The 21,415-nt window shown below is 48.8% G+C and overlaps 1 protein-coding gene across 3 annotated transcripts in view; it reads right to left on the bottom strand.

Moving 5' to 3' along the window:
- Window positions 1–19,868, bottom strand: part of kif21b (kinesin family member 21B) — a 220,108-nt gene extending 200,240 nt beyond the window's left edge. For all 3 annotated transcript variants that reach the window (XR_005463373.1, XR_005463374.1, XM_038819459.1), the window contains exon 1: window positions 19,533–19,868. Coding sequence is in view for 1 of the 3 variants with exons in the window: in XM_038819459.1 (XP_038675387.1) it covers window positions 19,533–19,576 (44 nt within the window). In the remaining 2 variants the exon portion in view is untranslated. The remainder of the gene's footprint in view (window positions 1–19,532) is intronic.
- Window positions 19,869–21,415: the final 1,547 nt, after the last annotated feature.

Genomic DNA, 21,415 nt, shown 5'->3' with positions numbered 1-21,415 from the left:
TCGCTCATATTCCCATCATAATGGTTCAGTTCAGCTCGTTCTTTTAAAAAGAACAGGTTGTCAAGTCAACTGATACATTTGTACAGATTTTCAAAACATGTGCTAGCAAAATGCTACATTTTCAAACAAAGGTAAATTATCCAAGTAATATCGTTAATTGTGAAATATATAATTGTAAACCAGCACGGTAGCAGAGTGGTTATCAGTGTGGTTTCACAGCGCCAGAGTCCCAGGTTTGATTCCCTGCTGGGTCACTGTCTGTGCAGAGTCTGCACGTTCTCCCCGTGTTTGTGCGGGTTTCCTCTGGGCACTCCGGTTTCCTCCCACAGTCCAAAGACATGCAGGTTAGGTGGATTGGCCACGCTAAATTGCCCTCAGCGTCCAAAAAGGTTTGGAGGGGTTATTGGGTTGGGGGATAGGGTGGAAGTGAGGGCTTAAGTGGGTCGGTGCAGACTCGATGGGCTGAATGGCCTCCTTCTGCACTATGTTCTATGTTCTAGTTTAGCATAGGGCTAAATAGCTGGCTTTTAAAGCAGACCAAGGCAGGCCAGCAGCACGGGTTCAATTCCCGTACTAGCCTCCCCGAACAGGCGCCGGAGTGGAGAATAGGGGCTTTTCACAGTAACTTCATTCAAAGTCTACTTGTGACAATAAGCGATTTTCATTTCATTTTTTTTCATTTCAGTGGTGGGCAACCTGCGGCCATCTGGGTTCTGAATGAGAAACATTTTGTTGCCCACTGCCCACATGCAGGGTCGCCACATTCCACTGATTTATTTCCGTGTAGTTTTTTTTTCTCTAACCGGTATGACTGAAGTGATTCGCACATACAGGAATGGCGAATGAAATGAGGTACGTGCCGATTGCTCACGACATTGGCTGAGAGAGCCGTGCGCTCCCTCGGCTCCCAAAGTGTAAACATTTATTTTGTTTTCACCATTTGAAGTTGATGACAGTTCCATCAATAGCTAAACGATTACACATTTTTCTATTACTCGTTTTGAAATATTTGTTCATGGTTAGTGAACAAAACGGATTTCAATCTTCTGGCCCACTGAGATGAAGGAGGGCCACTCAGGAGACCCGCTTACTAGCCTATGTTGCTCATCGTTGCTCTAAAATCGAGCTTAAAGCTGGGACAATAGTTCTTAAAAACAAGCATTTTGTGCTTTTACATCTTAGGTCGTTTCCATGGTTATGAGTCCTCACTTCATCAGCACTGTGATGTGTCAATGTGCTTCAAGGCTTTTCAAGTCACTAATCCATTTCCATGGAAAGCAATTCTCCCTGAAATGTATTAGTTAATTTTGATGTGACACTTCTTGTAAAATAACAAAATGTGAGCTGAGCATTCTCAGAAATACAAATACTCTGAAAGCTCAGGAGCTTTTAAAATGTATTGTCTCCACTAGTTTTTAAAATATTAGTCACTGTTGTGAATTGCCATTTAAAGATTTTGCATTGTTGGCGTTGGAGCTTCTAATACTCAGATCCACATAAAGAAATTTTGCACATGCTACTAAAAAAAAGTAATTGGGATTTTTGTCTGAGAAGTGATTTATTAGAATATTTGTCTCATCTGTTTTACGTAGTATACCCAGCTTCAAATAGTTGTATACCCAGCTTCAAATAGTTTTCCCCAAAAGGTATGTACTGTGTGTGGATGCTGGAAAAATTGAAATAGCAGGAAAAAGTTGGAAACACTCAGCAGGTCAGGCAGCAATTGAGGAGAGAAAAACAAGTGTTTACTCTGAATTTTCAATGGTCCGTGGAGAGGCATCTGGAGGAAAGGGAGCAGGGCCCAAAAATGTAAGCGAAATCCCATCAGACAGGCACCATGACACATTTAAGGGCAGCACGGTAGCATTGTGGATAGCACAATTGCTTCACAGCTCCAGGGTCCCAGGTTCGATTCCGGCTTGGGTCACTGTCTGTGCGAAGTCTGCACATCCTCCCAGTGTGTGCGTGGGTTTCCTCCGGGTACTCCGGTTTCCTCCCACAGTCCAAAGATGTGCAGGTTGGGTGGATTGGTCATGATAAATTGCCCTTAGTGTCCAAAATTCTATGATTAACCTAGGACAAAAGTTTGGCACAACATCGTGTGCCGAAGGGCCTGTTCTGTGCTGTATTTCTCTATCTATCTATTTCCACCTCCACAAGATTATGCAGGAGTTGGAATGATGGTGGGAATGGTGACCTGCCGGCCGCATCAAGTAAACAATTATTAAGCCCCTTCAATACATAATTAAGGGCACTCTTCCGAAACTGTCTACATTTTCCAGCCAACATATGGGCCGGCGGACGGCTGTCCATGAAGACTCCGTGTGCTGGACCAGGCAGATGTTAGAGCCAGGAAGTTTCACTAAATGTAGAAGACATCATTCCAAAAATCAGGCACAATCATAGCAGTGCTCGCTACCGTACTGTGATGGGGGAGGCATAGTGACATTCCTTCTCATGTTTGAAAGCACCAACACGTTTGGTCATCTTCTTTATCCATTTGTGGCTGATGTCCAAAAATTCAAGTGCTCTTTTACCTTCCCCCATACTTCAGTAGCAACTACCTCTGACTGTGGGGCTTCAAATTTATGGCTGCCAAATGGGCCTCCCATTGACGCAGCAGAGTCAAGAGCCCATCCATCACCCTCAATTGGACTGGACTCCCAGAGGGGGTCTTTTTCATTGGCCACCGACTCCTAAATTGACCTCTGGAAACCGCTAACCATCATTTCCGGGGCTCCCGACCCACGTTTCATCCAATGATAGGTGTGAGGCCCAGGAATGAAAATCCTGCCCAGTGTTGGAAGATGAAATGTTGCTGGGCTTTTCATCAGCATTCCAATGTAATATCATTCACCACAACATTAACCCTGTAGAAGATGGTCTGATGAGTAGCTGCAGTGCATCTTGTATATGGTAACATTGGTGCCACTGTGCACTGGTTGTGGAGGGAGTGAATGTTTAAGCTGATTGATGGGGTGCCATTAAAGTGGCTACTGCTGAGCATCTGGAGTGTTATTGGAGCTGCAAGTCATCCAGGCAGGTTGGGAGTATTCCTCCTGACTTGTTGGATTGGATTTGTTTATTGTCACGTGTACCGAGGTACAGTGAAAAGTATTTTTCTGCGAGCAGCTCAACAGATCATTAAGTACATGGGAAGAAAAGGGAATAAAAGAAAATACATAATTGGGCAACACAAGATATACAATGTAACTACATAAGCACTGGCATCGGATGAAGCAGACAGGGTGTAGTGTTAATGAGGTCAGTCCATAAGCACTACACCCTGTATGCTTCATCCGATGCCAGTGCTTATGTAGTTACATTGTGCCTTGGTGGACAAGATTTGGGGAGTCAGGAGGCGGATTCAGCACCGCAGAATTCTCAGCTCCTGACCTGCACAGCATGTATGTCCCTCCAGGATGTTAATGGTGATGGTTCAGCGATGGTAATGTAGCTGAATCCCAAGACAGATGATTAAATTCTCCCTTACTGAAGATGGCCTTTGCCCGCCACATACGTAGCACGAAGGTTACTTGCCACGTATCAGCCCAAGTCTGAATGTTACCCAGGTCTTGCTGCTTGCAGGCACGATCTTTATAAATCGGAGGAGTTCTGAATGGTACTGAGCACCGTGTAACCATCAGCAAACACCCCAGGCAGGATTCTCCCATACCCCACGGGCGAGCCATACCGGCTCCGAGGAGTGGCGTGAACCACTCCGGCGTCAGACTGCCCCGAAGGTGTGGAATCGGTTGGCGCTGTGCCAGCCGGCCTGGAAGGGCTTGGCACCACGCCAACCAGTGCCGAAGGGCCTCTGCCGGCCGGCGTGAGTTGCCGCATGCGCGGGAGCGCCGGCATGTGCTGGCGTCATCCCAGTGCATGCGCAGTGGGGTTCTTCTCCGCGCCAGCCATGACGGAGGTTGACAGCAGCCGGCACGGAAGGAAAGAGTGCCCCCACGGCACAGGCCCGCCCGCGGATCAGTGGGCCCTGATTGCGGGCCAAGCCATCGTGGGGGCACCCCCCGGGACCAGATCCCCACGCCAACCACCCCCCCCCCCCCCCCCCCCCCACCCACCCACCCCAAGAGCACTCTGCAGGCCGCCTGCCTATACGGACCTGGTTTGATTTACGTCAAACGGGCGGCTCCTCAGCCCATCGCGGGCCGGAGAATCGCCGGGGGGGGCCGCTGCCAGCGGCCGCCGACCGGCGCGATTCCCGCCCCCATTAAAACCCCGACGCCGGAGAATTCGGCAGCCAGCGTCAGGGCAGGGTTCACACTGCCCCCCGCCGATTCTACGACCTGGCGGGGGCCTGGAGAATCCCGCCCTCCATTTCTGACCTTATGATGGAGGGAAGGTGATTAATGAAGCAGCTGAGATGACAGGGCCTGGGACACGACCCTGAGGGACTCCCAAGGTTTTGCTGACCTGACCTGACAGGAATTACTTCTAACAACCACAGCCATCTTGCTTTATGCTGGGTATGACTCCAACCAATGCAGAACTGCCCCCCACCAGATTCCCATTAATTTCAATTTTGCGAAGGTTGCTGATACAACACTCAGTCAAATGTTTGATGTCAAAGGCATTCACTCTCAGCTCCCTTTTAGAATTCAGCTCTTTTGTCCACGTTTGGGTCAAGGCTAGAATGAGGTCTGGAGCCAAGTATCCCTGGCTGAATCCATCCGAACATCTCTGACAAAATTACATTTTAGTAGCATCCAATTCAATTTTTAAACAAGCCTTTTAAAGCATCTCTGCTTCTCAATGCTCTGCAGCTGATGTGCTACTTTAAACAAAATTAACAGTCAATATTGAGGAACAGAAATAATCATTCACAAATACAATGAGTGTATTATACTCCTAAAATAACTTGACTGCATTTTTTGATCAAAACTTTAGTTGCATGTCAGATAGTTCAATGAAAGCACGACAGTTTGCTAGTCAGAGGGACGACTGAAAGTTTTGAGTGCATTTCTTTGGTTCAAAATGTCCCCAACACGTGGGTGCAATCGGGAACCGAAATTGGTTAAAAAGACTTACTATCACGAAATAGAATGCGCTGGCACTTCTAGTACTATTGACTGTCAGCTTGCCCAATGGGGGGGCAAAAACATTTGTTCTGCTGTTTAAAGGCAGCTTGCACCTCTCAAATAGGAATATATGATATGATGGGTGCACTCAACAGAAACTTTGGACAGGAGCCAACGGCCATGCTGCGCCCAAAAAGCAGCTCGTTGTGGCGCAGCGTGGCCGTGACACCTCGCTCCCAGGATCTACCTGGCTCGCAAGGCCTCTGGAGATTCAACACGATCTCGCAAGGCGTTGCGAAGTGAATCCCACCCACAGTGGGCGGGATCACTTTTTAGCAAATCTGCATGATTTATGTGCAGATTCCGAGGTACTTGAGGCTTTGGGGTTCAACCCCTTTGTCTCAAAAGAACTTGGGCGAGCGCTGTTTGGTACTGGCCCCCACAAATGGGGACCAGACGGAATGCCACTCGTGGGGGTCTCCAAGGGGATTGGAGGGCACAAGTTTCATGCCCTTTGGGCAGGGTGGTGCCCTGGCAGTGCCAGCCTGGCATTTTAGCAGTGCCAAGGTGGCCATGTGGCACTGCCAGCTGACTTGGGCACTGCTAGGGTGCCAAGCTGCGATTTTGGGGAGGAGCGGTCAGCAAATCCAGGGCCGGGACCCTCCCATATTGCGTTCGGGCTGGGGGGAAGTCGGGGGTTGTTTCGGGGGCCTTGGAGATCAGGACACCACCCATCTGTCACTACAATAGGGAGTTCAGGCGACCAGAGCTCCCCGCTGTAAAACACGGGGCTAAGTACAGCTTGCACAAATCCAGTCAAGCCAATTTCTGTCCCTGGAAAAGTATTGCTGTGTTCAGTGGCTGGACTACCATATTTGGGCCTCTTCCACCATTTTTCACAAAGATAGTGGGGCTCTCCGAAAATCGAAGCCTAAACAATCATCTTTCCCTCTCTTCCATTTCAGGTAGAGTGAATATTTCTAGATTCCTCAGCCAGGCAGAAGAAACAAATCCCTTCAAGGAAATATTAAGCAGTATGCAGTTTTATTTATTTTTTTAAATGATCAAATAACACTGACAGAATCCATTTGCTCCTAAACATTTATTTCACAGATCATTCTCTCATACAGTAAAAGTAAGTTCATATGTCGATTAAAGCAAATATAGCAGCCTGATGTTGAAGAGATGAAAATGGGTGCATTAACCCACAGAATCACGTAATATTGAGCTAATATAATTCGGTTAGTTTCAAAGAGTGTACTTGGACGAACCTCAATTTGTGAAACAGAATCTCACTACAACGCACTGGAGAGGTAACTTGTAATTGTTAGTTGAACATTTTAAAAACGTTACTTCACTTGAAGATTGCAGAAACACAACTCGATCTTTTGCGCGATTTCAATGCAAGTTGATGTATTAATTGCACACCGGAGATTTCATCAGCTCTGCATGACTGTGATCAGACACCATCTGGCATTTTCCTAGGACTGGGCACTGCAAAAGGTGCCACACTGCTGATGAATTAGAGGAACATGTGTGGGCCAAATGGTGGTTAATGACACAAAAGCAGCCCGTGACCCAATTCACCTTCTAGAACCCGAGCTTTAACAAAATGCTGCACTGCAGTACCTGCTGTGCACTTTTAATTCAGGCTTCTTTTGTTCCCTGCTTACGTCCTCTGACACAGCATCACAACTCAATCCCTCTGAACTGTTACAGATAGACACTCAAATCTTGAAAAACCGCCTCACCCCACATTCTCTTAACTTATAACCCAGTGAGAAAAGTTTTTTTTCTGAATGATGTTTTATTAACTTATACTCAAGTTAATTTTCTGAATAAAAACCATATGTGAAAGCTATATTCCTTAAATTAAAGATTGAAATTTGTTGAAAACTTGAAGGGAGCAAGATATTTTCCAGGAGCAGTTATCCTCCTTGACTTCAATTATGTGGTGGTAAAAATTAAATGATGCACTTCAAACTATATAAAACTTCTCACTGATTTCAACAAAATAACAAAGAGAATGTGGTTTTATTGTTTCAAATAAAAACAAATAACACTGGCAGAAACCGCATGCCCCTAATGATCACTCTCATCCAGAAAAAGTTAGGTTTCTATGCCTATTATTCAGGCCAGTTAACTGAATTTATTAAAAGAAATAACCTTAGGCGGGATTCTCCAAGCCCCGCGCCAGAGAATCGCCACAACCGCGCCACGCCGCCCCGACGCCGGCACGCAATTGTTCAAGGATTGGAGAATCGCTGCCATTTGCGCCGGCGCGTTTGGCGTGTTGCCGGTCGCGGGCCACTGTCCGTGTCCGTGTCGTCGATTCTCCAGCTTTGCTAGGCCGATCGCCCGCGTGGAAACGGCAGAGTCCCGCCAGCGCCGTCCACACCTACCCGCAGCCGTCGGGAACTCTGCGCGCAGGATTGGGGGGCGGCCTGTGGAGGTGGGGTGGGGATCCTTCATCTGGGGGGGGGGGGGGGGGCACCGATGGGGACTGGCCCCCAATCGTGGCCCACAAATCGGTGGGCCATCCTCTCCAGCCCCGGCCCTATTTTGTTACGCGGCCAGCCTCGAACACCCGCGCCATGTTGCGTGAGGGCCGGCATGTTGAGGAAGTCCCCCACGCATGCACGGGTTGGCACGGCACCCAGTTGGCGCTGGGAAGGGAGGCTGGAGCGGCGTGAACAGCTCCAGCGGCTTGCAGGGGGCCAGAATTGATAGTGCGCGGGTTTCGCACCATCGTGAAACGCGACGGCACGGACACTCTGCCTCCATTTCGGAGAATCCCGCCCCTTGTATTTACTCAAGAACATAAGAAACAGGAACAAGCGAAGGCCATATGGCCACTGAGCCTGTTCCGCCATTCGATAGGATTATGGCTGATCTTGGGCCTCAACTCCACTCTCCTGTCTTTTCCCTATATCTCTTGATTCCATGAGACACCCAAAATCTGCCTATCCCGATCTTAAAGGTCAGGGTGTGGTGGGGGAGGAGGGGGTGGGAGGCATGAGCATTACTGGGGGATGGGGTAGCGAAATGCAGCAAAATCCAAACGTTTACATCGGAGTGAAAAGACTTCTCACTATCTCCAGTCCTAAATGATTGTACGCTTATCCTGAAATTGCTCCCCATTGTTCTAGATTCCCCGCCAGAGGAAAGAAGCTCAGACCTTTCGGTCAGCGTCAAAAAAAGTTTGCCCGACGCTGACTGCGATTGAACTACCTACCCACTTACAATTTTACACTGGAGTCTTTGCTCATTCTGGACTTGGCTCCAGGTTGAATCCCCCATCCTGAACAATGCTCAATCCCTGTCCCCGGCACACCCCTAAAATACTAACTCTTCCCACACCGGCTAACAGGCAAATCTTTGGGATCACATTGAAGGAACTTGCATTCTCCTCTTCAAGTGGCACCATGGAATCTTTTACCTGCACCTGAACAGGCAAAGAGGACATTAGTTCAAGAAAGCTGCTCTGACAATGCAACACACCCCAGTATTTCACTTAAGTGCCACTGGGGCAGCACGGTAGCATTGTGGATAGCACAATCGCTTCACAGCTCCAGGGTCCCAGGTTTGATTCTGGCTTGGGTCACTGTCTGTGCGGAGTCTGCACATCCTCCCCGTGTGTGCGTGGGTTTCCTCCAGGTGCTCCGGTTTCCTCCCACAGTCCAAAGATGTGCGGGTTAGGTGGATTGGCCACGATAAATTGCCCTTAGTGTCCAAAATTGCCCTTAGTGTTGTGTGGGGTTACTGGGTTATGGGGATAGGGTGGAGGTGTTGACGTTGGGTAGGGCGTAGGGTGCTCTTTCCAAGAGCCGGTGCAGACTCGATGGGCCGATTGGCCTCCTTCTTCACTGTAAATTCTATGATGATCTCTAAGATGATTCTCTCAGCCCGGGACCGGGCCAGAGAATCCCCGCGACTAGCGCGAATCGTGCCACGCCGCCCTGACGTGGGTCTCTGCCGGTCGGGGGCTGCTCGACGCAGCTGGCCCGCCAATTCTCGGCCCAGGATGTGCCGAGGGGCCGTCGTGGGAATACCGAGTCCCACCGGCACCGTCCACACCCGCTCGCAGCCGACGGGAACTCGGAGTTGAAGGGTCGGGTGGCGGCCTGTGGGAGGGGGGGGTGCCCCCAATGTGGCCTGGCCCGCACTCGGGACCCACCGATCAGCGGGCCAGCCTCTGTCTCCCGGCCTCCTTTCTTCCGCACCGGCACCTGTACTCCTGCGCCATGTTGGGTCGGGGCCGGCGAGGGCAAGGAGACTCCGCGCATGGGCAGAAATCGCGGCGGTGGGGCTGTGCATGCGCGGGTTCGTGCCGAACCGACTACGCATGCGCGCATCCCCCGGCACCCAGCTGATGCCGGGATCAGCAGCTTGAGCGGCATGAACTGCTCCAGCAGGGGCCAGAATTGCTGATCCTGGGGCCGTCTTGACGCCATCGAGAAACACGACAGCGTTTCTGACGGCGTCAACACTTAGCCTCAGGATTCAGAAAATCCCGCCCCATGTGCTTAAATTCTGGGGTGGGTCACAAACACTCAACTTTGATTCAGGAGGTGCCAGTGTTATTGACGAAGCCAAACCAACATTTCATCTACACGTACCGCTCCTGACCATTAACCCATTCTCTGGTCCGACACTTCAGAACTGGGAGTATTGTATTGTCAAAGATGCCATCTTTTAGATTAATGTTGAATTTACACAAACCATGGACAGTATTTATACCTCAACTAGCTGCACCCCAATCAACTGTTCATTCATCTCTGTTGTTTGTGGAACTTTGCCGTGCACAAATCTGCTCCTGTGTTTGCGAACACGACAACAGGGGCTACACTTGCATGTATTGGATCTGAAGCTGGTGGAATGTCATGAGAAGCTTTATAAATGCCTGTTCTTCCTTTTTTATTCAGAGTCATATTAAAAATAATCTGCTCGGCAAACAGCAGATGCAAAATCAAAAGTGTAATTTTGGATTGGTAATGTCAGTTCGGTTACTGTTTCCATAGATGCTGCCAGGTTCTTCATGCTTTTCATGTTTTTATTGCCGAAACCTTGGGCTGGTTCCTGGTACTGCCACATATTACAATGTGACGGTTGAGGGGGGGGATTGGGTCCAAGAGTTTGCGCCGTCGTGAACGCCGTTGCATTTCACGACAGCGCGATCCGGGCCCGGTTACGTACGATTCTGGCCCCCACATGGGCCAGCACAGCGCTGGAGCGGTTCATGCCGCTCCAGCTTCCTTACACGGCGCCAAATGGGCGCCGCGCCAACCCGTGCATGCGCAGTTGGCCGCACCAACATGTGCATGCGCGGGAGACTTCTTTTGCGCGCTTGCACCAACCAACATGGGATCAGTGTTCAGGGGCCGGCCGCGCCAGGAAGTAGGCCCCGGGGAGGCAAGGGGAGGGGGGGGGGGGGGGGGGGAGTTGGCCCGCCAATCGGTCGGCCCCGATCACAGGACAGACACCATCGGAGGCCCCCCCCCCCCCCCAGTGACGAATCCCCCCTCTTCTCCCCCCCGCACAGGCTACCCCCCCCAACTGTACCCGCAGAGTTCCCGCCGGCAGCGACCGGGGGAACGGCGCCAGCGGGACGCTGTCATATTGGAGCGGCCGCTCGACCCATCCGGGCCGGAGAATCGCTGGCCCCGCCGATTCTAGTGCCGTGCTAAACGTGCGGACGCAAATGGCACCGATTCTCTGCACCTCGGAGAATCGTGTGCCGGCGTTGGGGCGTGGTTGCGGCGATTCTCCGGCCTGGCGCGGGGCTCAGAGAATCGCCCCCGAGATGTTGGAGGTGTGACCTTCAATGTGCCAAATGCATAGAATCCCGACAGTGCCTTTCTGTGCCGAAGAAAGGAGGCCTTTCGGACCATTGGTCTGCACCAGCCTTCCGAAAGAACAGCCCATCTCAGCCCACTCCCTCACCCCAGCCCCATAATCCAATCTAACCTGCCCATATTTGAACTGCGGGAGGAAAGCGGGATCCCACGCAGACACGGGAGAACGTGCGAATTCCACACAGGCAGTCACCCAATGCTGGAATTGAACCTGGGTCCCTGGCATTGTGAGGCAGCAATGCTAACCACTGTGCCACAGGAGCATTGCATGCCCTTCTCATGTTCTTACATCCAGTAATTGCATATTTGTAACAGCAATAAATAATGAAAATGAAACAAGTATGCCTGACCCAAGGATGGCAGTGAAACTGAAGACTTCTTTCACCCATCCTTGTTCCCATGGCTTATGCTTTAAATCACTGATCTAAAATATCTCAAACAGTAGATGATTCTGTGCAGTCTTTCCTCGCAGCAGCATGAATCCTGAATGGTGACCAAATGGAGACAATGGTCTGTGGGCAGAAAAACCGGACAATTTAAGTTTGCTTCAATAAATGCTGTATTCATCAAATGAAGTTTCTGCACTTGCCAATTTTGGTCTGTGACTTAATTTGTGATTGCTCAGTCTAACTTTAGAATCCTTACATACGTTAGAAATTGTCCAGTTCATCAGCTTAGGTGGAATTAAACGGCAAATGGTGTCATGACAGTATTGTAACCAACATTTAACTTAAATCTTCAGTACAGCAGAATCTTATTGCATCATTGGTCAGCAGTTTTAAAACCATAAAATCTGGCAACAAACAGAAACTCACAGGTTTTTCCTTGTGTCAATTCAGATTACACAGCCAGACTAACGCAATTTATTCTTTAAATAATGCCTTGCATTTCAGTGAAGAAGAAATACTTGTATTTATACAGTGCCTGCCACAATCTCCCGACATCCCAAAGTGTTAGTCAATGGAGTACTTTGAGCTGATGGTAATGTTGGAAATGCAGCGACCAACTTGTGCACAGCAAGGTTCCACAAACAAAGATGAGATCATCTATTTTCACGGACTGAAGGTTGGGAAGTAAATATTATCCAGGATACTAGGGAGAACTTCTTTGTACTCTTCTTTGAACCCACAATCTGAAAACTCAGAGGTGAAACTAATACCTACACAATCCAGAACGTTGCTGAGCTACCCCAGTAAAAATATTCACTTTACAGTATTCAGCTCATCATATTTATTTCCATGAGCTGCAAATTACATAACCTGTGCCATTCTATATATTGATCAGGATTCCATTGACTGGGAATTACTCATTTAGATTTTAAAAGAGTCCATTCTCCATCACTCCATTTTCTCACCAGTCCCCGGACCACACAACACAGGACACTGCCGACCACGCTATGAACTGACAGATGGGAGGTCACTACTCTGACATCAAGGTAGTTCCAGAGATCGCGTCCGCCTGTCTTCACATCCCTACATAGCCAAACTGAAATTAATACTGCAGTTGCAGGTAAACTCACATTTTAGTCAGCCCTGCATTGACCATCCCATCTTCATCATTAAGAGCCTAACAGACCTTTTCCCCGCACCAAGCTTTCTTTCATTTTATCTTAAGTATTTAAAGACACCTATTAAATTGAGAACTACATCTTCAGTAATTGGATACCATCATTGTACTAATGTGATCTAATAATGAAAATGGTGTCATAGTGGTAACGCTTCCAGATGAGTAATTCAGAGGGTCAGGTTGCTGCACTGGGGGACATGATTTCAAATCCCACCACAGATTTAAGTGGGCAGCACGGGGCACAGTGGTTAGCATTACTGCCTCACAGCGCCTGGGACTCAGGTTCAATTCCAACCTTGGGTGACTTTCTGTCTGGAGTTTGCACCTCCTCCCCATGTCTGCGTGGGTTTCCTCCGGGTGCTCCAGTTTCCTTCCACAGTCCAAGGATATGCAGGCTAGGTGGACTGGCCATGCTAAACTGTCCCTTAATGTCCAAAAAGGTAGGTGGGGTCGCAGGGATAGGGCGGGGAGGTGGGCCTAGCTAGGTGCTTTTTCAGAGGGTCGGTGTAGACTCGATGGGCCAAATGGCCTCTTTCTGCACTGTAGTGATTCTAGGATTCTATGAAATGCACAAACATTAAAGCAAATCTGTCCCTGTGTAAACGGAGTGTATATTTGTTTTGTAAACATTGGGGGATTTCTTTTGCAATCACTCCACTCCCAAGCCGACACAGATAAACTTTATCACATACCATGACAGTACAAAAATCTGGTTTGAAGTCAACAAAAGGCCTATATCCTTCCTGAAACTGTATTACTGACACTTCCTGATTCTTCGTTCCGCAGCTTTGAACAGCGGTGGTAGGAAGTAATGCCCTTGCATTGAATTCATTAAGGTTAAAGTATGAAAAAAAAAGTACTTCTACCAGTTACCAGTCCTGCATCTGAGAAATTAATTTCACTGCAGAAATCAATGAATTTGATTCAAGCCAGTTGAATGAAATTGAGTTTTGTTCAGTTTTTGTCCTGATTCGCTCACAACTCCCCTAACTTTAACCATCACTCTTTCCATTGACTACCTTTTTTGCTACGAAACATCTACAAATAGAAGTAGATGAATGTGGTGAATTATATAACTCGTTAATTCACACTGTATTGCCTTACATGTATTGTGTCCTTGTGGGCTCTGTATACGAGCAGTTGCGCGGCTCTGCCCATAGGGGGAGATGAGTTTGTACTGGGCTCCACCCTTGGCTCGCCCATGGCTCCGCAGATGGCTCCTCCCACTAACCAGAAGTATAAAGCACTGCAGTCGTAAGCCTGCTCTCAGTTCATCTCGTCGCAGGCAGGCTCAGTTGTAAGACTATTAAAACCACTGTTCACTTCCAATCACGTGTCTTGTGAATTGATGGTCTCATCAATCTAATAATCTTAGGAAACTTGAAGAAAACTACTATGGAATCAGCCCTCAAACCTGACCGACTAGAACTCGACCCGCAGGCTACAGAGGCGAAATAAATCTTTCTACACTGGCTCAGATGTTTCAAGGCCTACCTGGCTGAATCAAGCACTTCAGAAACTACGGAGGAGCAGAAACTCAGCCTACTGCACGCAAGGGTGAGCCATCGTATCTCTACGCAACTTAACTGTGCTACCTCGTATACAGAGGCCCTGGCCATGCTCAATCGAATGTACGTGCCGCCCATCAACGAGGTCTACACACGCCACATTTTTACGACCCGCCGCCAACGTCCCGCGGAGTTGCTGGAAGAATTCCTGCGCAATTTAAAAGCCTTAGCTCGGGACTGCAATTATCAGGCTGTAACAGCTGCCCAACATATGGAGCTCGCTGTCCGGGACGTGGCAGGGCTCAGGTCCAACTATGTGCGCCAACGGTTGCTTGAGAAAGGGGCCCAGAACTTGGAGGACACTGTAGAGTTAGCTACAACCATGGAGGTCTTGTTCCGCAGCCTCACCTCGTTCCCCGCGGACCAAGCGACCCCATCATGGGCCCCCGACCAGCGACTGCCCCAGGCCTGCGCCGGGCGGCCACACACCCACTATGCAGCTCCAGCTTGCCATTTTTGTGGGCAGCCCCAACACCCACGGCAGCACTGCCCGGCCCACAACGCAACCTGCAGCAGCTGCGGTTGCAAAGGACACTATGCCCGATCAGCCTAGCCCAGAGCACTCGCTTCCCAAACTCACAGGCCCGCAGGCCCCGTAATGCTGCAGCCTGTATTCTGACTCCGCCCCCACCCGACATGTGCGACTCATGGGGACCGCCATCTTGGCAATCCTCCTCCACGCGGCCGGCCACGTGCGACTCATGGGGGCCGCCATCTTCCTCGCCGCCCGCCACTTGCAATCCACGGGGGCGGCCATCTTGGGCACTATCCTCTCCAGTCTCTGAACCTCATCTCAATGACTACGACCTCAAGCGGACAGTCATCACGGGGCCACTCCAGCACAGCTGATCGAGCCGACGACTACCCGCAACTCAGCGCGGTCACGTTGGACCAGTCACGTCAGAAACACCTCCACAACTCTATGATGACCGTTAAAAGCAACGGGTACAGTACACCGTGCCTCTTCGACTCCGGGAGCACCGAGAGCTTCGTACACCCTCATCTGGTAGGACGCTGTTCGCTCCCTATCTCCCTCGCCTCGGGCTCACACACTGTTCACATCCAAGGGTGCACCGTCGCAACCCTAACGATTCAGGGCGCCAGCTACTCGAACTTCCAGCTGTACGTACTCCCCGAACTTTGCGCTCCACGCTTACTGGGACTCGACTTCCAGTGTAACCTCAAAAGCCTCACACTCAGCTTCGGCGGACCCCTACCTCCACTCACTATCTGCAGTCTAGCGACGCTAAAATTCGACCCCCCTCCACTCTTTGCCAATCTCACTCCAGACTGCAAACCTGTAGCCACTCGCACCAGGCGGTATAGCCTGCATGACAGGGTGTTTATCAGAACCGAGGTCCAGAGGCTCCTACGTGAGGGGGTCATAGAGGCCAGTAACAGCCCCTGGCGAGCTCAGGTGGTGGTTGTCAAGACCGGGGAAAAATTCCAAATGGTAATAGACTATAGCCAAACCATTAATCGGTTCACGCTCCTCGATACGTACCCCCTTCCCAGGATTGCAGTCATGGTGAATCAGATCGCCCAGTACCGCATCTTCTCCACGGTGGATCTGAAGTCTGCATACCACCAGCTCCCAATCCTCTCGGAGGACCGCCACTACACGGCATTCGAGGCAGCTGGCCACCTCTTCCATTTCCTCCGGGTTCCCTTTGGCGTCACAAATGGGGTCTCGGTGTTCCAACGAGCAATGGACCGAATGGTGGACCAGTACAGACTGCGGGCCACGTTTCCGTACTTGGATAACGTCACCATCTGCGGCCATGATCAGCAGGACCACGTCGCCAACCTCCATCGATTTCTCCAAACTGCCCAGAAACTTAACCTTACGTATAACACGGAGAAATGCGTTTTCCGCACGACCAGGCTAGCCATCCTCGGCTATGTCGTGGAAAATGGAGTCCTGGGCCCCGACCCGGACCGCATGGGCCCCCTCTTACAACTCCCTCATTGTCCCTAGGATTCTTCTCGTATTATGCCCAGTGGGCCCCTCAGTATGCGGACAAAGCCCGCCCACTATTTAAGGCCATACTCTTTCTTCTGTCAGCTGAGGCCCCACAGGCCTTCAACTGTATCAAGGAGGACATCGCCAAAGCGGCCATGCGGGCGGTGGATGAATCCGTCCCCTTCCAGGTGGAGAGCCGTCGCTCTCGCAGATACTCTGAATCAGGCAAGGAGACCAGTCGCATTTTTCTCCTGAACCCTCTCCGCTTCGGAACTTCGACACCCCTCAGTCGAAAAGGAAGCACAAGCCATCGTGAAGCTATACGACACTGGAGGCACTACCTCGCAGGTAAGAGGTTTACCCTCATCACCGACCAAAGATCGATTGCCTTCATGTTTGACAACTCACAAAGGGGCAAAATTAAAAATGATAAAATCCTGCGGTGGAGGATCGAACTCTCCACCTACAAGTATATTATGTATCGACCGGGGAAGTTCAACGAGCCCCCAGATGCCGTGTCCCGCGGCACGTGCGCCAGCGCGCAAGACGACCGCCTGAAAGCTGTCCACAATGACCTCTGCCACCCGGGGGTCACCCGGCTCGCCCACTACATCAAAGCCCAAAATCTGCCCTTCTCCACCGAGGAGGTAAAAGCCATCACCACAGATTGCCCGATCTGCGCGGAGTGCAAACCGCACTTCTATAGACCAGACAGGGCCCACCTGGTAAAGGCATCCCGGCCCTTTGAACGCTTGAGCATCGATTTCAAAGGGTCACTCCCCTTGACCAATCGAAATGTGTACTTTCTGAACGTCATCGATGAGTTTTCCTGCTTCCCGTTTGCCATCCCGTGCCCCGATATGACATCCCACACAGTCATCAGAGCTCTGCACAGAATCTTCACCCTGTCCGGGTTCCCCAGCTACGTATATAGAGCCAGGGGTTCTTCCTTTATGAGCAACGAGCTGTGTCAGTACCTGCTCGACAAGAGCATCGCCTCGAGCAGGACTAGCAGCTACAACCCCAGGGGGAACGGGCAGGTGGAGAGGGAGAACGCGACGGTCTGGAAGACCGTCCTACTGACCCTCCGGTCCAGGAATCTCCCGACCTCCCATTGGCAGGAGGTCCTCCCCGACGCGGTCCATGCTATTAGGTCCCTCCTATGTACAGCCACCAACCAGACCCCTCACGAACGGTTATTTGTTTTTTCTAGGGGCACTACCCCGGGGGTTTCGCTCCCAGCTTGGTTGAAGACACCGGGCCCGGTTCTCCTCCGGAAGCACGTCCGGGCACACAAAACTGATCCACTCATAGAAAGAGTGCTCCTACTCCACTCGAACCCCCAATACGCTTTCATCGAATACCCTGACGGCCGTCAGGACACTGTTTCCCTCCGGGACCTGGCGCCTGCAGGATCCAACTCCCAGGCAGGCTCAGTTGTAAGACTATTAAAACCACTGTTCACTTTCAATCACGTGTCTTGTGAATTGATGGTCATTTGGAAGACATTTTGTTGCACAGTTTTGTGATTACTTTCAGGTGTATGTATACTATTGCTTCAGGTTAATTTGCTTCAAGAAGACATTTCTTAACTACTACCTCCTCAATACTTGTACCATCTATTTTAAAGAATGAATTAAGATTGTCAGTAATCACAATTCCACATTTTCTCTGCATTACATTCTGCTGTTATCAAACAACATCTGACAAACTGAATATTATTTTGTTATTCGAGTCAGATATAAAATAAGAAACAACAAATTATATTTAATTCCATGTCCACAAATCCCAAGAGGAAAAACTACATGAATTGGAAAGCATTTTTCTCTAACTAAAACTCGATCTTCAGCGAGTCCAACGTTTTATTCGGAAATCAGGAATCTTGTACTATCTACTTACTATTGGGAGGAATCATTCATTTGAATGTGATTACACTGCTGAGGCTTAAGTACGGATACCCTTTTAACATCAAGGAGGAGGTTAATTTTTTTCCAATAACCAACTGGGATCAAAATTAGAAAAAGCTTTATTAACTTTTTCCCAAGGTCGAAGCTTGTGCCCAGGGTTTCCGATCAAATTTATTTTGGTGACACCAAACAAATAACAGTTATTTACGGACATGAAAATCAACTGAATATTTTTTGATCCTTACAATCATGATCCATACTTGATTGAATCTTTTAGAAAAGTCTTATTCTTTTGTGATAACTCTGCTCGAGGTCAAACCAAGAATTTAAAAAATATTAATAAAACAGCTTGTGACACGCACGCTGAAGCTGATTTACCATTATGTGACATGAATTATATTTTCCATTTATCTGTGGTGACAGGTGACTTGTAAATTGCCCATTCAGTGCACAAGATCAAATTTAAAATCATTTTGTGAAATGTTTGAATGAGCTTCACAATTGGGAGAGAAGCAAAGTCAATGGCCATTGAACAAATTACATACTGTGGATTTCACTGACTGTCATTGCACCTTATTGTCTCATCACCCACTTTAATTTGGTCTCTAGTCTCATTCATATCTTTTGTATGTAACAGAACTTTAATCGACTCTTTCCCGATCAAAATGTCCCAGCCCATTCGCACACTCTTTGTTCTCATTCCCCATCAGTCTCACAGACGATTTAATGGTTTCTTTAAAATTATCGCTTTAAATCAGAATATATTAAAAAGGAGCAACATAATGGTCATTGTGCAACATCAAGAACATATTTCAAATACATTTATTTCGAAACGATTCTTTGCTGGTAATTGTAAAACTGTCATTGTTACCATTTTGGAGGAAGGTGATGGTGGTGGTGGGGGGGAAAGATAGGAGAAAGGTGACAAAAAATATCATTGTATTGTGCTGCTGACATTACATTTTCCTAATTTGGTTAGCAAAACACCCTTTACAGCTCACTCAAGTCAGTTACGATCTTATAGCTATGAAAGTAAAACAGCAATGAATTTTTCTTCCCATACCGTTTCCCTGCCCATGCAATAATTCCAATCCCTCACCATTTTACCCCCGCATCAACAGAACCCACTTTGATGAACAAAGACTGAACAGTGGAGCGGAGGTAAAATGATCTGTGCAGAAGTGTACACTTTGGAAAGAATGTGATGTCAAACATGCCACAATAACATGGGTGGTGACATTTATTGCACTTCCCCCAAAGACCGAAAAAGAAAGCTTATTTGTGGTTCCTCTTCCACCAGTCGGTATTTTGCTAAAAGTCCATTGTCCCCCAAATATCAAGTAAAGCACAAAAGCCAACCAAATGGGGAAAAAACAAATAATTGCCAACATGAAGCAATAACTGAATACCAGTCAACATTAATCTGTTTGCTTTGAAGTCAAAATGCAGTCAGTGACAAGAGTGAGGATTCAGTTCATTTTAAAATCCAAAATCAATTGAGTTTCCATCACCTATTCAAGCAAGCTACACCACTACACAAGAGCGCCCACACAATGGCTTCCCAGGCGCTTTAACTGCCCCGCTCCACTATCCTGGCACCGACACAAACCCCGGTCATAAATAAGAAGCTGTCTTACCTTAAAGCCACTTTGACACTACAACCGTCTTGATTAGTCGCCATTATTTTTGTGCAGCCTGCGCTATCCAACCTTCTTCATTCAATGGAAGGACAAATCGCGCTGACCTACTGAGGCGGCAGTGTGTTTGAAGGTGTCAGTAAACACGCGAGGGTATCGCTCTTCACAGGACCTGAAGCGTGTCATCCCACAGTGGACGGCATCGAGACGGTAGCGACATGTTTGCATTTGCAACATCCTGTTACATTGTAGCCGCTGCAAATCCGCAATGCAACATCTAAAGTCAGCCTCCAGCAAGCAGCAGCGCTCAGAGTGCTGATTGCCAGGCAACCCAACCTGCTCAGTGGGCGGGATCCAGACATGACTGACGTCTCTACCCGCCAATCATATGCCGGAGATCTGCGAGTAGGCGGGGCGCAAAGAGAAAACAGACCAATCAGCAAAGAGGGAAATGAAAGGCTGAAGCATCAAGATAGTTTGACTCCCTCCACCCCCCCGCCACCACCACCAAGTTGTCAGCTCACAAACCCTGCAGCTTCATTTTAGAGGACTCTAATCAATATATTTTCTGTTAGTTTTCCTTCTCCAGCAACTTATGGGTCACATTTGAAACAACAACTTGCTTCATAAAGGCCAAGAAGCAAATGCATGATCCAAAACAGGGTAATTGTCGAAGGGATCACTGCCAAGAAATCACTACTAATTCATTCTTTTGTAACTGGGGACCAGAAATGTCTCCCAGGCACGTATACATTTGAGTTCTGGATGCCGGAAAGTAAACTGCAATTTCTCATGGCACTAATAAAACTAAAAGAAAAAAAAATAGGAGACAATTTATGTGGGCATACCACATAAAGTGCATTTAGTTTTTTTTAGAGCTTTTAATCTAGTCCTTCATGGTGAGAGACATGGTTAGGGGCCTCACGGTAGCATGGTGGTTAGCATCAATGCTTCACAGCTCCAGGGTCCCAGGTTCGATTCCCGGCTGGGTCACTGTCTGTGTGGAGTCTGCACGTCCTCCCCGTGTGTGCGTGGGTTTCCTCCGGGTGCTCCGGTTTCCTCCCACAGTCCAAAGATGTGCGGGTTAGGTGGATTGGCCATGCTAAATTGCCCGTAGTGTAAGGTTAATGGGGGGATTGTTGGGTTATGGGTCTACGGGTTACGTGGGTTTAAGTAGGGTGATTATTGTTCGGCACAACATTGAGGGCTGAAGGGCCTGTGCTGTACTGTTCTATGTTCTAGAAGTGTGAAAAGTGCACAATTCACTAAAAGCTGGGCCACAGGTACAAAACATCATCACGGCAGCAAAGTAGCATTGTGGATAGCACAATTGCTTCACAGCTCCAGGGTCCCAGGTTCGATTCCGGCTTGGGTCACTGTCTGTGCGGAGTCTGCACATCCTCCCCGTGTGTGCGTGGGTTTCCTCCGGGTGCTCCAGTTTCCTCCCACAGTCCAAAGATGTGCAGGTTAGGTGGATTGGCCATGATAAATTGCCCTGAGTGTCCAAAATTCCCTTGGTGTTGGGTGGGGTTACTGGGTTATGGGGATAGGGTGGAGGTGTTCACCTTGGGTAGGGTGCTCTTTCCAAGAGCCGGTGCAGACTCGATGGGCCGAATGGCCTCCTTCTGCACTGTAAATTCTGTGATAATCAATCAGTCTTGTGATCTTTTAACTCAAGCTACAGAAAATACTGGACAATCTCAGCAGGTCTGATAGCACATGCGGAGATAGAAGGGAGCTAACTTCTCTCTCCACAGATGATGTCAGACTTGCTGAGATCGTCCAATATTTTCTGTTTTTTTGTTTCAGATTCCAGCATCCGCAGTAATTTGCTTTTATTTTAACTCAAGCTGATTGGAACAGAAAAGTGAGGAAGGGATGCT

The sequence above is a fragment of the Scyliorhinus canicula genome, chromosome 15 (assembly GCF_902713615.1).
Source record: "Scyliorhinus canicula chromosome 15, sScyCan1.1, whole genome shotgun sequence".
Taxonomy (NCBI): domain Eukaryota; kingdom Metazoa; phylum Chordata; class Chondrichthyes; order Carcharhiniformes; family Scyliorhinidae; genus Scyliorhinus; species Scyliorhinus canicula.
Note: the sequence above shows the minus strand (reverse complement) of the source record. Positions and strands in the feature narration are given on the sequence as shown.